The 17,847-nt window shown below is 37.3% G+C and overlaps 1 protein-coding gene across 23 annotated transcripts in view; it reads left to right on the plus strand.

Annotated features, from left to right (window-relative positions):
* LOC136825330 (protein bric-a-brac 1-like) overlaps window positions 1-17,847 on the plus strand; it is an 81,452-nt gene that overhangs the window by 6,738 nt on the left and 56,867 nt on the right. For all 23 annotated transcript variants that reach the window (XM_067081527.1, XM_067081528.1, XM_067081515.1 and 20 more), the window contains 6 exons: window positions 1,572-1,657; window positions 2,468-2,557; window positions 3,732-3,833; window positions 4,987-5,670; window positions 10,057-10,239; window positions 15,073-15,276. In XM_067081527.1, the coding sequence (XP_066937628.1) occupies window positions 1,577-1,657; window positions 2,468-2,557; window positions 3,732-3,833; window positions 4,987-5,670; window positions 10,057-10,239; window positions 15,073-15,276 (1,344 nt within the window). In that variant the 5' untranslated portion in view covers window positions 1,572-1,576. The remainder of the gene's footprint in view (window positions 1-1,571; window positions 1,658-2,467; window positions 2,558-3,731; window positions 3,834-4,986; window positions 5,671-10,056; window positions 10,240-15,072; window positions 15,277-17,847) is intronic.

The following is a 17,847-nucleotide window of genomic DNA, read 5'->3' on the forward strand; positions in this document are numbered from 1 at the left end:
CCTGACAGTGTCGTACCACAGGTATTAAATACCGAGATGGTGCTCTAATTAAAAAATACCTCATGGTGCCGAATGCTATTCATAGTGGTTGATCCCACAATTAAAATTTTTTCCTCCAATTTCATCTTCAATTCTGAGATCAGGAATTTATCCTGACTAAGGTTTGAATCTCTCAAGGTAAGATATCCACTCATCAGTGCTGTCCAGGCATGATTTGTTGTTGGAACAAATGATAAGTGTTAATTCGTGGAGACTCCTCTGTACTTTTTCCCCCCATTGTACGTCAGAATCTTCACACGCACACACAACATTGATGTCTGTGTAAGTAGTCTTGGTGATTACTAGGCAGAAGTTCCCTAGCCTGCCTCATCGCTTCCATTGTTCAGTTGTCGTTGATTGTTTTTGTAATGTAGTTAAAGTCTGCAGTATGTTTTGGGTATAAAGTTTGCATGTTTGTATATGCACAACTTACTGAATACAGTCAAGCCCGTTATTGCACGGACAGCCAAAATGTTGAACTTCGTTGTAAAATTCAAGTTTTCGTTGCTCAGTGTCCCACCTAAAACACAATCCAGCCAGTCAAATGAGGAATTTCTAGCCATAACCTCAGCTCCTAACTCATGAGGTAGTTGTTGTGTAAAGCAATATTTTATACTGCAGCTTTTCTATTTTTGTGTGCCATGGGTTACCTTGTGATGAAGAAGATGTGACACACCCTTGGGCTTGGCACATCCCTTACTGGATCATCATCTTTCCATCCTCATCCTAATACTGGACATGTCCATTTGCACTTGGTAAGCCGACATTTGGCTGGAAGGACTGTTTTTGTTTGACTTGTCCCTGGTCTCTGTTGCAGACATTACCTTGTGAGACTTAAGCTGCTGTTTGAGGCTAAAGGTACTTCAAACACAATCTGAAACTTTGGGAAAAGGAGCCCTATCTTGCGCAAGGTGTTCTAGGATACGCTGCCTGGGGATTAGAAAACTTCCTGTCTTTCGTGCTTTGATGTCAGCACAGAACCATTACTAGAGGAATACGAGGGGTAGGTAGTGGAATACTGTTTCTTCCAGGGAAGAATTGATGATGGGCAAGGAAGCTAGCTAGTAATAGGTTGCATCTAAAGTGTTAGGTCTTACTCTCTCAGAAAAGAAATACCAGTCTTGTGACTGGCACCCAAGTAGTAATGGTTGAAGGTAGCCCTGAAATCAGAGGAGGAGGCCTTGGTATTGCTAATGCTAGGGCAAGATGACCTAGGAATGGTCACAGTTTCAATAACTGTTTTGGGGAAAAAATCATGTTTTCATCCAAGCGTTGCACAAGAAGATTGTTGGTGCATGAGTGATTAGGTTGGGTGAAGCCAGTCAGAATTTTTGATATATTTATGATGTCTCTTGTTTTCTGGCCATATACAGACAATGTTTGCAGGTCACTGTATGAAACCTGTAATTATAGCATTTTATGATCCCACAATACCAAATGGTGCTGTGCTCTCAGGCACTAATTTTTGCAGTTATTGTTGCATTGCCTGGTAAAAACACTTCCTTATATACTTAATTTTTCACATATTTCAGGCAGGATGAATCAAGACCAGTTTCTTCTTAAGTGGAATAACCACCAAACTAATTTTGTTGAAGTCTTTAGCTACCTACGTACCCAGGTAAAGTATTTTTTTTTTTAACTTTTACAGAATATTTGAGAAATTATTTGTAAAAATATATGCTATAAGTTTATTCATACAAGGTATATTGTAAGGATATTGATTATTTTTAGTAACAATGTCTTATTTATTCACACATTTCTGTAATTATACAAATCTTGCTTAGGCATAGAGAATAATATATTTACAAGATCTTTATTTGGACTGAGGTAGTAGTTTGTTGTTATATACTTAGTAAGAAACCATCTCTTTCCTGTATCATAGAATTTGTCTAGTTTTTAGTTTTCTTTAATCGTAGGAGACCCTTAGTTTTTTGTTGCATAGAAAAACAAAAAAATTGTTGAAGTATTTCAATTCTGACATAAATCCTAGTTCCTTGTTTGTCCGTTGCAATGGGCCCAAGCCTCAGTAGAGCATGGTGCAAGGCTAACCCACTTTCCCTTGTGGCTTGGCTTTTAATCCTAAATATTTCATTATTCGTATCATATCAAATGCTACAACTTTAGTCCAACACCCTCAAACATGAAGAGGCAGGTCTGTGGTTGAATATCAGTACTGTTAATCCATAATGTTTTGAGGTTATTATTGGCCCCTTCATTCAGTATTGGGTTTGTTCAGATTAGAGGAGAAAGAACGAGGTACAGTACCAGATGTTTCAGAGATGGAATTTAGCAGCTGAATTGATTGTAGAACCTAAATATTTTTCCAGCTGGAGTAATAGACTGTCATTAGGTGGTAAATCTTTCTTTGTGAGAAACTTAGCGTTCGTATTAGAAAATGAAATCAGTACTCCTTGCTCTTTATTTACAGGATGCTTTTGTTGATGTTACTTTGGCTTGTGATGGGAAATCCTTCTCAGCACACAAGGTTGTCCTCTCTGCATGTTCGCCATATTTCCAGGTGAGTTTGTTAAGTGATGAAATTAATATATCTTTAGAAACTTAGTCACACATTCTTGGTAGAACATCCTCAGCTGATTGCGTAGCTTCAGAAGCTCGATGAAGCAGTTCAGATTTTTCCTTAGGGCCAGTAACCAATCTGCCATCATCTGTTAGCAGTGGAGGAATGGAAGATGAGCCTGACCCTAAGACAGATGATGCCAGTTTGGTTCACCACAGATGAGGCTGAGTAATTCCTTCAAGTAATCAGTTTGTTCTCCAGAACTTGCCACATGTCACTAGTGTAGATGATAGATAGTAAATGTCTAAGAACACTACCTTGAGGAACACCTGAAACGACATTACTAAAGCTACTCGACAGGCCATCAACACAGACTCTTTGGGTTCTGTTGGAAAAAATGGGAAAGATCTCCTTAGGGTCTATGCCACTGTAACCGTCAAGGCTGAGAAGCAAAGTTTTGATTTATCTGGACCCAAAGGCCATTAAACAAGTTAGGCTCTGGAAAGCATGACTGAAGTAACACCAAGGACTCAAGTCTTTGCTCACAAAGACTTGAGCCAAATGTTCTGCTATTTGTTTAGGGCAGTATACAGCAGTTCCATCGGCCATTACAAGGGGAGGCATGCTTGAATCAAGGAGTCCAAAGAGTGGAGACTTGGAGATAGATCATCACGATTGAAGAGCAAGATCTCCTTCACACCTTCATTGTAAGCTCTCGGCTCTGATAGACAACCTGAGCTTGAAATCTAGGCCCAATAAAATTATGCCACAAAAAGTCGGGTTGGCTGTTCCTCCATAAATGATAAGCTTCTTGTTTTTCATGGCGGGCAAGTTTAAATGCAGCGTTAATGTTTAAGATGAAACTTGGTGACTTTAGAGGGAATCTTCCTCCCAGCCTCCCCACACTAAGTGTACTCAGAACGTCACTGCCTGCCGGCCAGTGTTTGCACTCATCAGTCCCCTGGTGGAGGTTGGGCAAAGTAGAAGGATATAGACCAGCACTTAAAGAAAATGAGGGAACCTTTAAGTTCGGTATCTGAAACACCTTCGCTGATGCAGAATTTGAAGGTATATAATGGAGAAGTCATTATTTGAAAAATATATTAAGTATTGGTAACATACGTATATATGAACCCTGAAATTCATTTTAAATATTTTTATTTTTTACTTTCAGACATTGTTTCAGACTAATCCATGCAAGCACCCTATTGTCTTCCTGAAAGATGTAAAGGGCCAAGAGTTGGAGGCACTTATAGAATTTATTTATAAAGGAGAGGTCAGTTCTAGTGGTGATTCTTCTTCAGTATTATCCTTTTACAGATTTTAACTTGTGGTAGTGGATGTTTGTTTTGTAAGTTACTGAATTGCTTAGGAAATTTGTATGTTTATTGTACAGTACAATGTGTCTTAATTGATATTGATACTCTATGATAATTTTACTGGTATAAGAATGTTTAGAGATTATAGTCAGTCATGTTGATTAAACTGAATGGAATTATATTTAAAATTATGTAGTCTTTTTTTTAGTTATTTGTTTATTTAGGAGTGTTGTATTTAAGTGCAGGTGCTGTTTTGCAGGATTATTTTGGTTCTGTATATTAAATAAGATATTAATTTAATCATTAGGAATAAACACTTTTATAAGTCCAATTTATGGAAGTCTAATAAAAATCAGTAATGAATCAGCAGTTGTATACTGTACAGTATATGCAGATTGACTACCTCAGGAACATCTTTTGCTGGTGTGTAAAGTAGAGCATTTTTTATTATCTATTTCTTGTTCTTCTACTTATCTAGATGGAAGATTTATGTATCAGTAAGTTTGACATTGAAATTAATTCCAATCTTACATAACAGCCAGACTGAGCTGAAATTTATGGCATATGGTGTCATTGCAGCACCCAGTAATGTCTTAAATTGTGATATGTTTAGAGCCATGTTTCAGCTAGTTTTTTCCTTTCCATTTTTCTTCATCTTAAACCTATGAAATTTGTTGTCATCGTATCACTTTTTACATCAGCTTTTCCTTATATGATTGCCAAGATTAATTCGGTTCTAGTTCTACAACTTTTACTGGACAGAGTGTTCTTTATCTCTTCTCATCACATTTGAAGTTCATAACTTAATTTTTAATTTAATGCAAGTAAGCCTAAACTTTCTATTTTATAGGTTAGAAAAAACTTGCTGCTCTTGCATTTTTCCAGAAGACAGAATGTTTGTGGAAGTTTTCATCATTGTTAATCGATGCTCTTGATTTGAATTGATATTTTTTCTAATCTTGTCCTGTGATTATTTTAATTATTATCTATATATAAATGTCTCATCGCAATTCGTAAGGTAGAAAAAAGGGGCTGTTGTATTGGTTTAATGTAATGGTAATGTATTTTGATAAATTCAGATTGATCAAAGCGCATGTTTTTTCCTCTCAGGTCAGTGTATCGCAGTCAGAGCTGGGATCCCTTATAAGTACTGCAGAAAATTTAAAAATTAAGGGTCTGGCGGAACCAGATAGACCGACAGAAAAAGCAGTGAAAAGAATAGCTTCCCCTCCAAGATCTCAGCCTCCAACCTTAGTCTCGCAAGCAACTGCAGTAACCCCTATTACTGTAACACAGCATCTACAAGTTAAATACCCACAGTCTAGTCCCGTAGCCAAACGGAAAAAAACTGAACAATTTAATGTACAGAGTAGTTATGTTGGTATAAGAGAAAATCAGGAGGAGGTAGTGACTGTAGAAGCAGAAAATGGTGAAAATTTAAGTCTCCGTGGTGAAAATCTTAGTTTACGTGGGGAAAACTTAACAATTCGAGACCACCCTCCTCAAGTGGTTCTAGTACCTTCGCACGAAGTGTCGTCGCACCAGCAGGAGGTAACGACTCATACGCCCCAGCCTTATGCTAGTCACCATGCCCCAATCCCAGCTTCAGAGAGTGTACTATATTCTGTCTCAGGAACGGCCATATACGCAGGCACAGCTCAAGTTACGTCCTCCAGCCGTGGAGGAGAACAGGCATCTCGGGATGTATATCCTGACCAGTATCACAGCAGCGATGAAAGCTCGGTTCCTGGCCCATCTGGCATACAGACGCAGGCGGTGCCGGAAGCTTCTATGGTAAGTCAGGGATGTGCCTCCTTGTGCATTATCTTATTTCATTTTTACCATTAATCTCATATATTGGACTTAAAATTATTTTGATGTCTACTAATATTTAAGAGAGCTTTAATGGAGCAACATTGTATTCCTCCCAAGTGTTTACATTTTTTCATGCAAATCTTTGGTCATTTCCACTTACTTGTGTCTCGTACTCTCAGTTCCAGCCTCATTTGCAGCCAATTAGGACCTAGCTTCTACAGAGATTAAATGAAAGAATAATTTTCCAGTTCTCATAATCTAATTTATGGACATAGTGGGGAATCTTTAGTTGGAATGTTTCTGATAGGTTGTGTAGAGTTTTATGATCTTAGCTCATTTTAGGTTATTTTTGTAATGCAATATCTTTCTTTAACTTCATATCCATTGATTTTATCTTCACTAAATATGGTGCCAGTGGGTAATGAAATTATTGTTTAGTATCCCTAGGAGGGTAAAACTTGCAAATCTAAAATACACTGTATAGTACTGCATAAGGAAAACATTAAATACTAATAGAATCAACAAACCCTGAGCAAACCCAGATTTCTGAGAGGGAATTACACTCTCCTTTCTCTTTTCCCTCAATATCTCATCCAGATCCCAAGAAGCAGTTAAATGAAATGCTGGTGGCTATTTTAGTAAGGTATGTCCTTACAAGGTCATTAAATTCGGGACAAATGACCAGCCATGGTTTGATGATACATCTAGATGAGCTTACCACGACAAACAGACCAAATTCAAAACATGGAAATGAAATTTCTCATCTGAAAATGACACGACTTTGGTCGAATCTTGCCGTGCCCCAAACAATAATCCCTTGAAGAGGAAACTGTCGTGGACCAAATTGACATCCTCTATCTTTGGGTCAGGCTTGTCTTCCGTTCTACCACTACTACAGACGGTGGTAGATTGGTTACTGTCCCTAAGGAAGAGGCTGAACTGTTTTCTCAAGCTTTTGAAGCTAAGCAGTCAGCTGAGGATGTCCCTCTCCCTGGTACTTGTCATTCTGACCTATTCTTATTAAAGTTTGCACTTCACTCCGGGGATGTTAAGAAACCTCTTGATAATCTTGATAGCTGGGGTGGAGAGGTGCTGATGTTTTCTTCCCTTTGTTTTTTTAAAAAGGTTTCTAGTGTATTGTCTCCCAAGATTAGTAGATTCCATAGATTTTTATGTTGACGCTGTATCTTTGCGGATGAGCTCAAGCTTAATAATACATTGCCTGTTCGAAAGAATGGCAATCTGCAGACTGCAGTAACTACAGGCCAATTTCTATTCTCCCTGAGCTCTCCAAAGTTGCAGAAAACTTATTTTTAAGCCACTAAATAGTTGTGTGGAGTCTAGAGGATTATTAGCTGATAATCAATATGCATATTGGGAGCAGTTACGTACCTGCGATGCTCCTTTAGATTTGACATGCGATTTGCGAAAGAACCTTGATAAGGGTTTGAGTGTAGAGCAATTCAAATAGATTTTAGTGCAGCTTTTGATTTAGTAAATTGCAAGGCACTTATTTATAAACTTCAGGATCTTGGAGTAATTGGATGTGTTTTAGGTTTATTTCAAGAGTTCCTTAACAAGTAGACAGCAGTGAGTTTCTGCTGATGGGATCTTTAGCAAACTGTCCTGTGTCTGGAGTTCAACAAGGCAGTGTTCTTGGGCCACTGTTATTTTTAGCGTATAAAAGTGATATGATTGTTGGCCAGGAAAACATGATTGTTCACCAGGACGATGATGCAACACTAGTGGCGTTAGTAAAGTCTCCGTTTATGAGAAATGAAGCTGCCCGTCCTCGCAGATGTGACATGGAGCGGATTGGTAAATGGTGTAGTTAATGGGGTATGAGGCTGAACTCCATTAAAACAAAAATATTATGGATTAGCGGAACTTGTACAGACTTTCCACTCTATCCACCCCTTTAGGTGGAAGGGACTTTGCCGAATGAGTCTGGAACTGTAACTATTCTAGGTGTAACTTTTTACTCACATCTTACCTTTGAGAAACATTTAATGGTGAAAGTGTCAGCAGATGCCGCACAAAAGTTAGGTTATTTGTGCTTCCTTTACTAGAATACAGGCAGTCCCCGGTTGTCGGCGGGATTCCGTTTCTGAGGGTGTGATGATAACCGAAAATCGCCGCTAACTGAAAATCGATTTTCGGGGGTTATCGCTGCCAGTACCCAATTATTGGTGCCGACAAGCGGAAATCGGCGATTTTCGACGCCGAAAATTGCCGATTTTTGTCGCTAGACAAGCCCCATAAAACCGGATCGCTGTTAACCAGGCCCGCCGTTAACCAGGGACTGCCCGTACTGTTCTCTGGTGTGGATGTCTGTTTGTGCCAGAGATTTATCTCTTTCAGATGGAGTGGTTTGTGGTGGTAGGGTTGATTAGCAGTTATGACTTGGACCATCGAAGGATAGTCTCTTTTTTTTGTTTGTCACTTTTTCATAAGTTTTATTTTAATAGAGATCTTTCACAATTGATCCCTGATCCCTGTTTCCTAATATTAGCAGCCATGACTTGGACCATTGAAGGATGGTCTCTTTTTTGTTTGTCACTTTTTCATAGGTTGTATTTTAATAGAGATCTTTCACAATTGATCCCTTATCCCCTTTGTCTGCTGAGAACAACAAGATTTGCTGAACAGCAGCACCAGTATGCAGTAAATAGCCCTTGGTGTTGAACCTCTCAGTTCCAGAGTTCCTTTATTCCCCATGCCATTGGGCCGTGGAACAGTCTCCCGTAGGATGTTGTGCAATTGGAACTTCAAAAGTTCAGGCGAAGGTGCCTTGCATTACTACCCTAAAGCTATTCTCCTTGCATTTTAGTACATTTTTATTTATTGTTAATTAATTTATTAATTTATTTTTTCTTTGTAATAAGTGAGATCTCTTCTTTCTGTATTTCCCTTTACAGTCTCTACTTCCTAATGAACACCATATTCTTTGGAAGCTTGATTTTCAAGTCAGTGGCCCCTGTGGGCTTGTTCCATATGAATAGGGTTCATCATCTCAATAATAATAATAATAATTAATGATAGGGTTCATCATCTGAATAATATTAATAATAATAATTAATTAATAATAATAATATTAATATTCAGTTTGCACTTCATTTAAGAATAAATCCTTTAGGCGAGGTTTATAAGAGTGTAGAAATGTGACTGTGTGGTTACTTTGAAAAAACTTTAATGAATTGGGCCAATATCAACATCTTTAGTTTGTCATGGTACTGAAATTAAAATCAAACGTTCTTAATTTCTTTTTTTGTTTTAGCAAATATTTGCTGCTATGTAGGTTCTGCTGACTGGTGTGTCCTTGATATTTTGAGTCGGGAATCATATTACAGGTAGTCCCCGTTTAATGGCGGGGGTTCTGTTCTTGGCCGAGCGCTGATAACCAAAACATCACAACAATTATGATAATACTGTAAACCTCTTACAGACGCCAGTAAACCGTTTCCCGACACCGATAAACTGTTTGCTGACGCTGGAAATGGCTTACTGTCACCGAAAAACTGGTTAACGACATTGTTAGCCAAGCGTCCTAAAAGCGAAACGCCATTAACCGAAGCTGCCGATAAGCGAGGACTGCCTGTACCCTGTAAAACTAAGTTTCTTGCTGAAATGTGGTCCAAGTTATAGGGGGATGAAAAATGCAAGAGTTGTAACTTGAATAATTCTGTTGTGATGAGCTATCAGATTAATGACCTATTGCCAAAGTTAATTCTGGTATTTTACTGCTAAAGATAGGATTTGAAATGATATGGCCCTCCCCTAAGATGTAGGTAAAATCAAAACTACAGATGTTTTTTCTCCAAGTGGAATGGAAATTATTAACATGGAAAGAGAACTGCAAAATTTGTATCCGCTTTTTTAGTAATTTTAAGAATGTCTGGCCATGACTTCATGTAAATGCATTTTGAAAGAGTTGAGTTAGTTTAGTTTTGATTGCATTTTGTGACATATTTTACTTTTAAAGACATCAAGTTGAAGTAGTTGAAGTCATGGAGAAGGAATTCATACCATAATTAGTCATGAAGAATAATCACAAGTAATTATGGGGTATTTTTAAATTTTAGACTTAAAATAAAATATTAAAAAAATATTCCATAAGTTCTGAAGGTAGTGTTGGGACCTCTGCAAATATTCTTGTCATGCAGATTTTGAAGTACACTCCAGCACATTTTTTCTAAAGTAATTTGCAAAGTTTTCAACACTTAAGCCTTAATTTTCAGAAGGAAAACCAGACCTTCTAAGTTGAGGCTTCATTGCTGAAAGCAAATGCTATGTAATCTTTTTAATGCACTATTTCCTGACTGTATGCCTATTGCAACACAATATGACATAACAATAACTTTCTAGGGTGAAGAAGGCATACCATTTAGAGAAGCAACGGCACTTGGAGCAGAAACCGCGACCTGTCCCCCAAGTACTAAGGCAGCTGTAGCAAGAGCTGTGTTGGTTGCAACGTCACCTCACTTGGAGCCAGGACCATCCAGTTTAAAGAGTCAGCTTGTTAAAGATCGACTAACACCAGATGAGCAGGTATATCAACATTAACAAAAATACATTACCTTGTTTAGAACTGATATCTTGAACTTCTTCATGTTCTTAGAAATTTCAGTTGGCCTAGGCCAGTGATTTTCAACCTGTGGGCCATGGGGCAGTTCTGAGGGGGCCATGCCACGGACATCTTCCAAGTAGCATTTAAAAAATGAAAAGCCATTCACAGTAAATGCAGGCCAGTGCTTTCTTTCATAAATGAAAATGTATTAATAATAAAGTGTTCTGAAAAATCCATAAATGAAAATGTAAAACTAATAAAGTATTCTGTAAATGCTTTATAATAATTCTATTATCAGTGGGCCATGAGTATTTAGGGATGCCAAAAATGGGCCATGGGCACAAAGAGGTTGAAAACCACTGGCCTGGGCCATAGTTTAACTCGCTGACGTTGTGTTGTTCGAAGAGTAAGCCACTGATGGCATAACATGAAGGGAAAGCCTTGAAAGAAGATGGATTCAAGAAGGTATGCAAGATCTGTCAAAGGATTAGTTTCCTTGGGTACTGGAAAGTTGCCTGTTAATCTGGAAAGATCACAGAACTTGAAGTTTTAAAAACAGAGGAGGCTGTGCCCATTATGTATAGCGAAGAAGTAGTTTTGGTAGTACCAACTCAAGGGTCTTTTTTGTACTATAGTCTGGCATAATTTGAACACAATACACTGGTGATGGCATACATTCATGCATCATCCAACTGTCAAGAGTAGTATTTATTGAGGAAGATAGTTTTGATATAATGAAACTACCATTTGTTGCATTTAAAATTTGTTCTATTAGTTTTGTTAAAGACTTTGTTTCAGCTCTCTTTTTAATTGAGAATGTACAGAGAATGGCTTCTCAATTTAAGAACAGTTTTTTTTAAAGTTCCTGAATAATTTTTGCCTATTGCTGAAAGAGTTGCATTGATGAGAAAGGCTTATGACAAGGAAGATATTCTTGAATTTTTAAAGTTCCCGGGTGGGTGTTTCTTCTGAAATGTAATTATTGTTGTGTTATAAGATTTTTATAATATTAAAGTATTTGTAGATGGAGAATTCAAAACATTTGTAACAGGAGAATTTTGACACCTTCAATCAAGTTCACTAGATACATTTCAAATATTTTTGAATTTGATGCAATGTCATCTAAAAATTAGAATAAGAAGGAAAATTAAAATGGAAATCTTTATATGTGTAGGCAGAGCAAGAAATTGTTGGAAGTGATTGATTTAAAGTACTCTCTGGTATAAACATATTCTCAAGGTTCACAGATCTGGAAAAGGCCAGTTACATTGCCAGGAAATCTACGAGTTAAAGCTTGACCAGGTTTTCCTTGAAATGAATAGACAGATTACCCATCTTCAGACTGAGAATATTCCATTTGTATCTTTGTCTGTTGGCTTAAATATTAATATTCATGAAACGAACTTCATGAAATTCCTAGAAAGAGATGACAAAACTGGTAGTGAGGCATGCGTATGAGGAGATGAGAAATAGATTTTGTGAGAATGAAGTGCAGTACTACAAGAAATTAATATTAACAGTAGATTTAAATGTTATCTGTATGTGGTAGTGATACAAGTCTCTAGTATCACTATCATGTATAAATTCCACTACACCTTTGTAAAAGTTGGTGAAACCTTAACTTTTCTGTTGTTGAGATTAATCACACTACTCGGGACCCAACGTCCGTTCCTTCTTGAGTGTTTCCAACAGGTTGACTTACTGCAAATTGAAGAAATTCAATTAAACTTAGTACTTTTGTGTTGACTTACCAAAGTATTTGAAGCTTATACTTGGAAATACAGACCCTTGTTTTATGTAATCATAAAATTGATTATGTAAGGACTATTTTTTTGTCGTCGTAAACTTGTTGTGGGAAGACATTCTTGTGTTTATTCACTTTGGTGAAGCAGTAGTTTCATAGCTCTGCAGAGAACACTGCTGGCTGTTTGTGTACTTCTTAGGAGACCCCACGACTCCCATTAACAAGAAGAAAGGTTAGACTTGAAAGATGGTCTGGAAAGCTGTGCTTTTATTTGGTTCATTGTGTTGTAACCAATGGAGCTAAAATTTACCTTTTGCATGCACCACCCTAGTCCAGAAAGGATTGGTTTACTGATGTCTCCTAAGCTTCTGTCGCAGCTTGACTTGTTAATTCCACTTCAACTTCCAAGTACTGTACTGAACCTTCACATCTGGTCATTATTCAGTAATCCTTGTGACAAAGGGGCTGTCAGTCAGTTGGAGGTAGGATTCCCAGAACCATAGAGCAGGTAGTTTTGGACCACTGCCAGAAAAGCAAACTGTCTTTGGTAATTGGTCCTATTTTGCAAGAGTTCTTTTGCACTTGCTTTGTAATTGGTGTATGGAGATTCCAGTCAGTGCTGTTACATGCACTACAACCCAAAGGAATTAATATTTTGAACTTGCCAGACCTCAGAGCTGTGTTTCAGGGTTTTCAGAGTTGGTGAATCTTTTAGCAAGGCTGCTCAAGGAAGCAAGCACTCGCCAGGTGTGATAGAGCGTTCTGTGGTCACTATAGGAATTCTTACAACTAGCATCTTGAAAAGACCACACTTTGAAGACTGTTCAGTCAACCATTGCTTCATCTGTGTATGTGAATTCAGTTCTATAGAATTGTGGTCTGTGTTTTATCTCCATGGGAGGTTTGTTGGATATCATTGGCTTTTTCATTGTCACAGACTTTACAACAAAAACCTGAAACTTGAATGGATACGACAGTATGGCAGCCTTCATACAGTTCTTGTTTAGAAGGTCTTTGGTTTAGAAGAAAAGGGCGAGTGTTGAAAACTGGCTCGTTTTCATGTTTTTGTAATTAATTATCAAAAATGTGAAAACGAGCCGGTTGTTGCTGAAAAACAACCTGGCGCCCCCAGAAATGTCTTTAGAGAGAAGTAGTGTCATCTACGAATTCACATGCCTGGTGGAAGGATGCCACCACTCATATATCAGGGTGACTACTACCAAATCTCTCCAAGCGTCTCTCCTGTCACGTCCAAGAAGGGGCTATCTTTAATCATTACGCACAAAAACATCAGAGAAGACCCGAAAGAGAAGAACTTGCAAAGAGCATAAAAGCCATAGACCAAGAAAGAGAGAGAGAGAGAGAGAGAGAGAGAGAGAGAGAGAGAGAGAGAGAGAGAGAGAGAGAGAGAGAGAGAGAGAGAGTACCGGACACAGCTGGCATGTCACCTGTCACCTGGACGATCTGTAACCCCGGCCACACCAGTAGGGGGTACCCGAGCCAAAACCCCCCACCCCTGCAACCACCAATACTGATTAGGCCTAGATCTCAACGCCTCTAGGACAGATTTTGTCACCAACCAAAATGCAGCTTAATAACCAACCTGTCAACTGTACACCCACCCCCCACCCCCTCTTGTTATATATACCCATGTAACTTGTAAGTCAATCCGTTCACTCTTTGAAAATAACCGTCAGAGTGAAATAACAAGAAAACTTTTTGTGTCCTTTGGAAACTTGATACTCCAGCTGCACGCTGATGAAAAGAAGATATTAAGAAGAATAGAGAAGACTATATAAATTGAACACCAGAGAAACAGCCATTATTTTAAATGCTACTGCCCTTAGAGAAGGTCTCCCCCATTATTATACTTGTTATTATTATTATTTAGAAAAAAAGAAGAAATACCACCAAAAATACCGTCAGGAAAATCTACGGGTTTACACCCCAGGTTTCAGTAACCTGCTGTAATGCTTTGAAGTAAAGAATTTCTGCTGTAAGAAATACACTTTCTTCCATCGAAATATGAACACTGGACAATTATTGACTAATATTGATGTGCAGGAAAAGCAAATTATTAGAAGAATTGAGAAAGCTCAGTATAAAATCAGTGTGCAAAATGCAGCCGTTTTATTCAACAAAACTTCCATTAAAGAGGGTCTTCTTCTTTCATATATTATTATTGTTGTTATTATTATTATTATTATTATTATTATTATTATTATTATTATTATTATTCAGAACATGAACCTTGTTCATATGGAACAAGCCCGTAGGGGCCATTGACTTGAAATTCAAGCTTCCAAAGAATATGGCGTTCATTAGAAATAAGTAACAGACGGTAACAGGAAATACAGAAAGAAGAGATCATATGAATAATATTTAGATAAAAATGTAAATAAAATACAAGGAGAATTGTTTTAAGGCAGCAATGCACCGTATTGCATCGTTGGCTAAGCTTTTTGAGCCAGTTGCACATCATCATCAGTAGAGGGAACCAGATATTTTTCTGTTGCTGATGTATTTTGATAGATCGGCGACCATCATCCGGATGTGCGTGAAAGGTATATGAATATAATAACGTTTAAAATAAACCTTTACTCATTTATGAATTTTAAGGTGAAAAAATTTTGTAAAGTGTTTTATACTTAGCCTTTTGTCTAACTTTAAAAAATACATTTTATTACTAATATATGAGCACCATACATTGCTCTTTTAATGTAAATTTAACTCCGAGAAAGATTCTTGTAACAATGATGACTAATTTTAATGATTATACAGTGCTTAATAAAATGGGTTGTACTTATATATTTTAAAAAATACAACATTTTATTACTAACATATAAGCACCATACATTGCTCTTTTAATGTAAATTTAACTCTGAGAAAGATTCTTGTAACAATGATGACTAATTTTAATGATTGTACAATGCTTATTAAAATGGGTTGAACTTATATATATATTTTCTTTTTTCAGACTAAAACTGGAGCCAGTGAACTAATTTTAATGATTATACAATGCTTATTAAAATGGGTTGTACTTATATATATATATTTTTTCTTTTTTCAGACTATAAAACTGGAGCCAACGAATGCCAATGTTCCGACTGAATCCTGGGAAGGGAGCAACCAAAGTTATGAAGATGGAGGGGGAGGCATAGCAGGGTCAGGTAGTGGGGCTGGAGTGGTACCCTCAACCAGCGATACTCTAACTATGCAGCTCCCCCTCCATACTGAAATGACTGAACCTTCGCCCCTCCATGACTCGTCTAGAGTGAGTGTTGCTTTTCCTTTTTTAACAAGTGCTACTTCTCTTATTCAGGTGATAAAATTATCCAGGATTTAGTGCTCAAGGCTTTGCTCCCAGAATTTTGGGTGAATTTCAAACGATGAAGCACAGTACAGTAGTCAGGATTTATTTATTTCACATCAGAGAATTAGTACTTGTGCTTGCTTGTCTTTTTTGGATGTCAGCCTGTGTATAGTATTAGATTTTATTCTCTGACATTGTGATGTAAGGATGTTCTGCAGTGTAACATGAATTGCTGGAACTGAAAGTGAATTATGGCATTTATTCTGTTGGTGCGGCAAAGGTAAGTTTTGAAACAATCTTTACATAACAGTGAAGTCATTAACTTGGGAGGATGTGGTTTTAAGGGTTAGGGGGCTATGTTCATTTTAATGCCAAAACTACTTTCGCACTAGCCAGTGTGCCATTGATCTTCACAGCCAGATTGATTTTAGACCCCAGTTTCCTCATGAAAAGCAAGCTCACCCGTATTGAGAACATTCCCTCTCATTATCTAGCTCCACTCTGTCGTTGGTTGGTTTAGGGAAAATATTGGCTTAGTTTGAAAAAATGTTGTTGTTCACATTCTCATTGTTTTGTTCAGAGGTCTGGTTAAACAAATCGTTTATAACTACTGTTGTTTCCCTATACCATGCTACTTTATTTGTATGATGGTGTTCCAGTTTTTTACTGTGTTATTTCAAGATGCCATGGAATGATTTCAAGAAAATTTCTATCTCCTGGTTGTTACCAGGGCCTAGAGGGAATGTAGAGTTTAGGATGTTGAAGTCGTTTAATGATAGAACAGTATTGTGCACAGCAGTTTTAAGGAGAATTCTGTCTCTTTAACTGTCGTCTGCTGTCAATTAACAAAAGATTTTGGTTTCTCTGAAATTACAAGAAAATAGTAATTAACCAAAGGTAAAAATTTCTATAAAAGTACCTTAAGAGAGAGAGACTACTGTATTGTCTTGCTGGTATCTTGATCTGTTATGAATAATTACATAAATAGTTAAATCTCTCTTGACAGATATCCTCAGTATGAGTAGAGCAGTTCTGATGGAAAGAGGGCTCTATTGCTAGTATATAATGAGCCTGCTACCATAGGAGAGAGTGGTGCTGAATTGTCATCCGCTAAGCCCCAGACTCCCAGTGAGAATTTAGTTCATCACTGTCACCAATGGCACTGGACCCACTATTGTATACTGGCTATAGGCTCCCTTTTCATCAGAACTGCTCTACTTATCCTGAGGATGCTGTCAAGATAAATGTAATGTTGACGTTGACGTTCATAGAAAACAACTCACAGCAAACTAATGCTACCTAAAACCCCCCAAAACATATCGACCAGATACCGTTACTAGAGATTCTACAGAATCTGCTCTCCACATTTAACTTCCCATCTTAAATAACGAATAAATTTACTAAACTCGGAAATGCTGTGTTATTCCTTTTTAGCAAAAACATGAACATTGGCCAGATTTTATTAAGCACTAGTGTAGAAGCAAAAAGCATAATTCAAAGAATTGGAAAGACATTTCATAATCAGTTCAGGTGATGCAGCCACTATTTCCAATAGAATTATTTTTGTTGTTAATCAGCTGGGGGTTGATATACATTGTCCATCTTCCCTCATTGTTATGTTTCGTGAATGTAATGTTATATTTTTGTTGATAAAACTAGTGAATAATTTAGAAAAACTGAGTGAATGCAATCAAGTCAGGTCTCCATTACCTGTTTCTGGAACCTGCTAAAGCACCAAGACTAGACTGGGCGTGTTGTGTCTTACTGGCAACTGTATCTCATCCCTCTAAATATTCTTATCATTATTTTATTTTTGAGTCTCTCTCTCTCTCTCTCTCTCTCTCTCTCTCTCTCTCTCTCTCTCTCTCTCTCTCTCTCTCTCTCTCTCTCTCTTGATCTTGATCTTGATCTTGATCTTTATATAAAAGGCAAAACAGAATATTTTAAAAATTGGTATGTGGAGGTGGGCTGATGGACACAGAATATTTTAAAAATTGGTATGTGGAGGTGGGCTGATGGACTGTTTTCTGTTTATAATATGCTTGACGGGCTTTTTCGAACAAAGTTCTTGAAGGATACTATAGACTAAAGATAGTTTATTTCTGTAATTCGGGCTATAAGTGAAATTTAATTGTTGCAAATAAATCAGTGTAGTTATGTAGAAATTATGCGCACATCCTAGAAAGCCAACAGTAATGGGGAACTTTGGTACAGTATTTCAAAAAAATATTGGGGGGATAAAAAAGCAAGTTTTTTGTAACTGAACGAACACTCCATTGGTAAATGAATTACATAAGAAATGAGTGGGTCTGGAAAATCACTCAAGGTGGTATGTTGGTGGATATTTTGTTGCATTTATTTGGGAATAGGTACAGTGTTTGTTTCAGTGGGTTTTGCTAAGACTGTATATGGTTTAAGCATCATTTAAAAAAAAAATTTTTTCCTAATTTTTCGTGAGAGTGGATTGGTTAAAATTTGATGGTGGCAGTTTGCAAGTTTTTTTTCGCTTTCATTTTATATACTCTTCAAAGA

The sequence above is a fragment of the Macrobrachium rosenbergii genome, chromosome 37 (genome assembly GCF_040412425.1).
Source record: "Macrobrachium rosenbergii isolate ZJJX-2024 chromosome 37, ASM4041242v1, whole genome shotgun sequence".
Lineage (NCBI taxonomy): Eukaryota > Metazoa > Arthropoda > Malacostraca > Decapoda > Palaemonidae > Macrobrachium > Macrobrachium rosenbergii.